Raw genomic sequence first — 3,323 nt, forward strand, 5'->3', positions numbered from 1 at the left:
AGAACGGAACATGATGGCTTTCCCTGTGTTAATTTAGCTAAACTGGAACTAAGTGTCCCAGACTTTTCTTACCTGTATAACGATGGTTTAGAATTGGCCATTTACCTTGTCTACAGGATTTGGAAGACAGAAGTGAAGAAACAATGAATTTTTTGCTCTGAAGGCTAGTGCAGGACACTAGGCACTGTGACTGCTCATGTAGACTTTTATTGATCTACTGGCTCACTTTATTGACGTGGACAGAACCCAAATCTACAACTACTGTAGCTATCTCCAAAATCTTTTCCCTCAGCTTCTCCAAGTTCTGATCCAGAAACACATGGAAAACTGTGTAAAGAGACATTAGCTAATTCCACAGGTCACCAGTATTATTGAGGCTGAAGGTGATAAGAGACAGATGTGGACTCTCGATTGTCTTTCTGTGTTCCTGCTGGTTTTTGCTCCCCACTTCACAACAAGCTTTCCTTCCTAGCTACTTACCCAGTTTACCTAATGCCTCTCTCTACCATGAATATATTTATGATTTTCTAGAAATCTGCCATTAATAATGTAAAAGCTATATTAATTTAATAATACTGTATAGCAAAAGCAACAATTAGTAGCCAGGAAGAGATTTCACAACTCTCTGAAGTCATTTATCATTTGAAAAGTTAGCAAGTATTTCATGTGTTGCAATACAACCATCAGATAAAGACCTCATTTTTCAGGAAGGGCTAGAAAAGGGGAGAGGGTGTGTGGAAGAGTACTTGATATCTTGTTCTAAAGATGGGAAGACATAGGACAAATGTAAGTGTCACTAGGAAGAGTGATCACAGGGCTAGGACTACGGTGAAACACACAGAAATCAAATCACTAGATGCTATATAAATTGGTATTGCATTTGCCACGTTTATATAGTTAATGGTATTTACCAATACATTACTCAATAACCATTTGAGAAGATCCACTTAAGAACTATAATTCATACCAAAGTCCAAAGGAAAAATGTTTCTCCTAAAAAACTGATAGAACTTTTTTTTCATATTAAGAATAAAACTTATATAATCAATTATATCTCATTCTCTTTTATTCTGGCCACTTGGAAGCTCTATATCACTTTAAAAATTTAATTATATATACCTTGCCTGCACCCGCCCGGAGCCAGCGGTTCTCCAAGCACCCAGCATCCTGCTAGACGTGCTGCGCACCGACGGAGGGGACATGGGTAGAGCAATGGTGGCTAGGCTCGGGCTGGGGCTGCTGCTGCTGGCACTGCTCCTACCCACGCAGATTTATTCCAATGAAACAACTCCTGGAACAACTTCAAGTAACCCCTCCCAGAATACTTCCAACTTTGGGATTGCCCCAAATCCAACTAATGCCACCACCAAGGTGGCTGGTGGTGCCCTGCAGTCAACAGCCAGTCTCTTCGTGGTCTCACTCTCTCTTCTACATCTCTACTGTTAACAGACTCAGGCCAAGAAACATCTTCTAAACTTCCCCATCTCCTAAACCCAATCCAAATGGCGTCTGGAAGTCCAATGTGGCAAGGAAAAACAGGTCTTCATCGAATCTACTAATTCCACACCTTTTACTGACACAGAAAATGTTGGGAATCCCAAATTTGATTGATTTGAAGAACATGTGAGAGGTTTGACTAGATGATGGATGCCAATATTAAATCTGCTGGAGTTTCATGTACAAGATGAAGGAGAGGCAACATCCAAAATAGTTAAGACATGATTTCCTTGAATGTGGCTTGAGAAATATGGACACTTAATACTACCTTGAAAATAAGAATACAAATAAAGGATGTGATTGTGGAATGGAGATTCAGTTTTCATTTGGTTCATTAATTCTATAAGGCCATAAAACAGGTAATACAAAAAGCTTCCATGATTGTATTTATATGTACATGAGAAGGAACTTCCAGGTGTTACTGTAATTCCTCAACATATTGTTTCGACAGCACTAATTTAATGCCTTTATGCTCTAGATGAAGTTTTACATTGTTGAGCTATTGCTGTTCTCTTGGGAACTGAACTCACTTTCCTCTTGAGGGTTTGGATTTGACATTGCATTTGACCTTTTATGTAGTAACTGACATGTGCCAGGGCAATGATGAATGAGAATCTACCCCCAGATCCAAGCATCCTGAGCAACTCTTGATTATCCATACAGAGTCAAATGATAGGCATTTCCTATCACCTATTTCCATTCAACAAGAGCACTACATTCATTTAGCTAAACGGATTCCAAAGAGTAGAATTGCATTGACCGTGACTAATTTCAAAATGCTTTTCATTATTATTTTTTAGACGGTCTCACTTTGTCGCCTAGGCTGGAGTGCAGTGGTGCGATCTCAGCTCATTACACTCTTTGCCTCCCGGGCTCAAGCGATTCTCCTGCCTCAGCCTCCCAAGTAGCTGGGATTACAGGCACCCGCCACCACGCCCGGCTAACTTTTGTAATTTTAGTAGAGACAGGGTTTCACCATGTTGCCCAGGCTGGTTTCGAACTCCTGACCTCAGGTGATCCACCTGCCTTGGCCTCCCAAAGTACTGGGATTACAGGCTTGAGCCCCCGCGCTCAGCCGTCAAAATGCTTTTTATTTCTGCATATGTTGAATACTTTTTACAATTTAAAAAAATGATCTATTTTGAAGGCAAAATTACAAATCTTGAAATTAAGGCAAAAATGTAAAGGAGTCAAAACTATAAATCAAGTATTTGGGAAGTGAAGACTGGAAGCTAATTTGCATTAAATTCACAAAAACTTTTATACTCTTTCTGTATATACATTTTTTTCTTTAAAAAACAACTATGGATCAGAATAGCCACATTTGGAACACTTTTTCTTATCAGTCAATATTTTTAGATAGTTAGAATCTGGTCCTAAGCCTAAAAGTGGGCTTGATTCTGCAGTAAATCTTTTACAACTGCATTGACACACAGAAACCTTTTTAAAAATAGACACTCCCCGAAGTCTTTTGTTCGCATGGTCACACACTGATGCTTAGATGTTCCAGTAATCTAATTAATATGGCCACAGTAGTCCTGATGACCAAAGTCAGTCATTTTTTTCCATCTTTAGGAAACTACATGGGAACAAACAGATTGAACAGTTCTGAAGCTACCGTGTGTGTGAATGAACACTCTTTTGCTTTATTCCAGAATGCTGTACATCTATTTTGGATTGTATATTGTGTTTGTGTATTTATGCTTTGATTCATAGTAACTTCTTATGTTATGGAATTGATTTGCATTGAACACAAACTGTAAATAAAAAGAAATGGCTGAAAGAGCAAAAAAAAAAAAATTAATTATATAAACTATTTTTCTTTC

The 3,323-nt window shown here is 38.5% G+C and overlaps 1 protein-coding gene across 1 annotated transcript; it reads left to right on the top strand.

Annotated features, from left to right (window-relative positions):
- The first annotated feature begins 1,175 nt into the window (after positions 1-1,175).
- LOC129481793 (signal transducer CD24-like) lies at positions 1,176-1,489 on the top strand. The gene has a single exon (XM_055276941.2). It carries the CDS (start codon positions 1,201-1,203, stop codon positions 1,444-1,446), a length of 246 nt encoding a protein of 81 aa, XP_055132916.1. The 5' UTR covers positions 1,176-1,200; the 3' UTR covers positions 1,447-1,489.
- The last annotated feature ends 1,834 nt before the right edge of the window (positions 1,490-3,323 follow it).

Source organism: Symphalangus syndactylus, chromosome 5 (genome assembly GCF_028878055.3).
Source record: "Symphalangus syndactylus isolate Jambi chromosome 5, NHGRI_mSymSyn1-v2.1_pri, whole genome shotgun sequence".
Lineage (NCBI taxonomy): Eukaryota > Metazoa > Chordata > Mammalia > Primates > Hylobatidae > Symphalangus > Symphalangus syndactylus.

What these genes read in the sequence shown, in the direction of transcription:
- LOC129481793 (XM_055276941.2), top strand. Translation starts at nt 1,201, where the DNA reads ATGGGTAGAGCAATGGTGGCTAGGCTCGGGCTGGGGCTGCTGCTGCTG.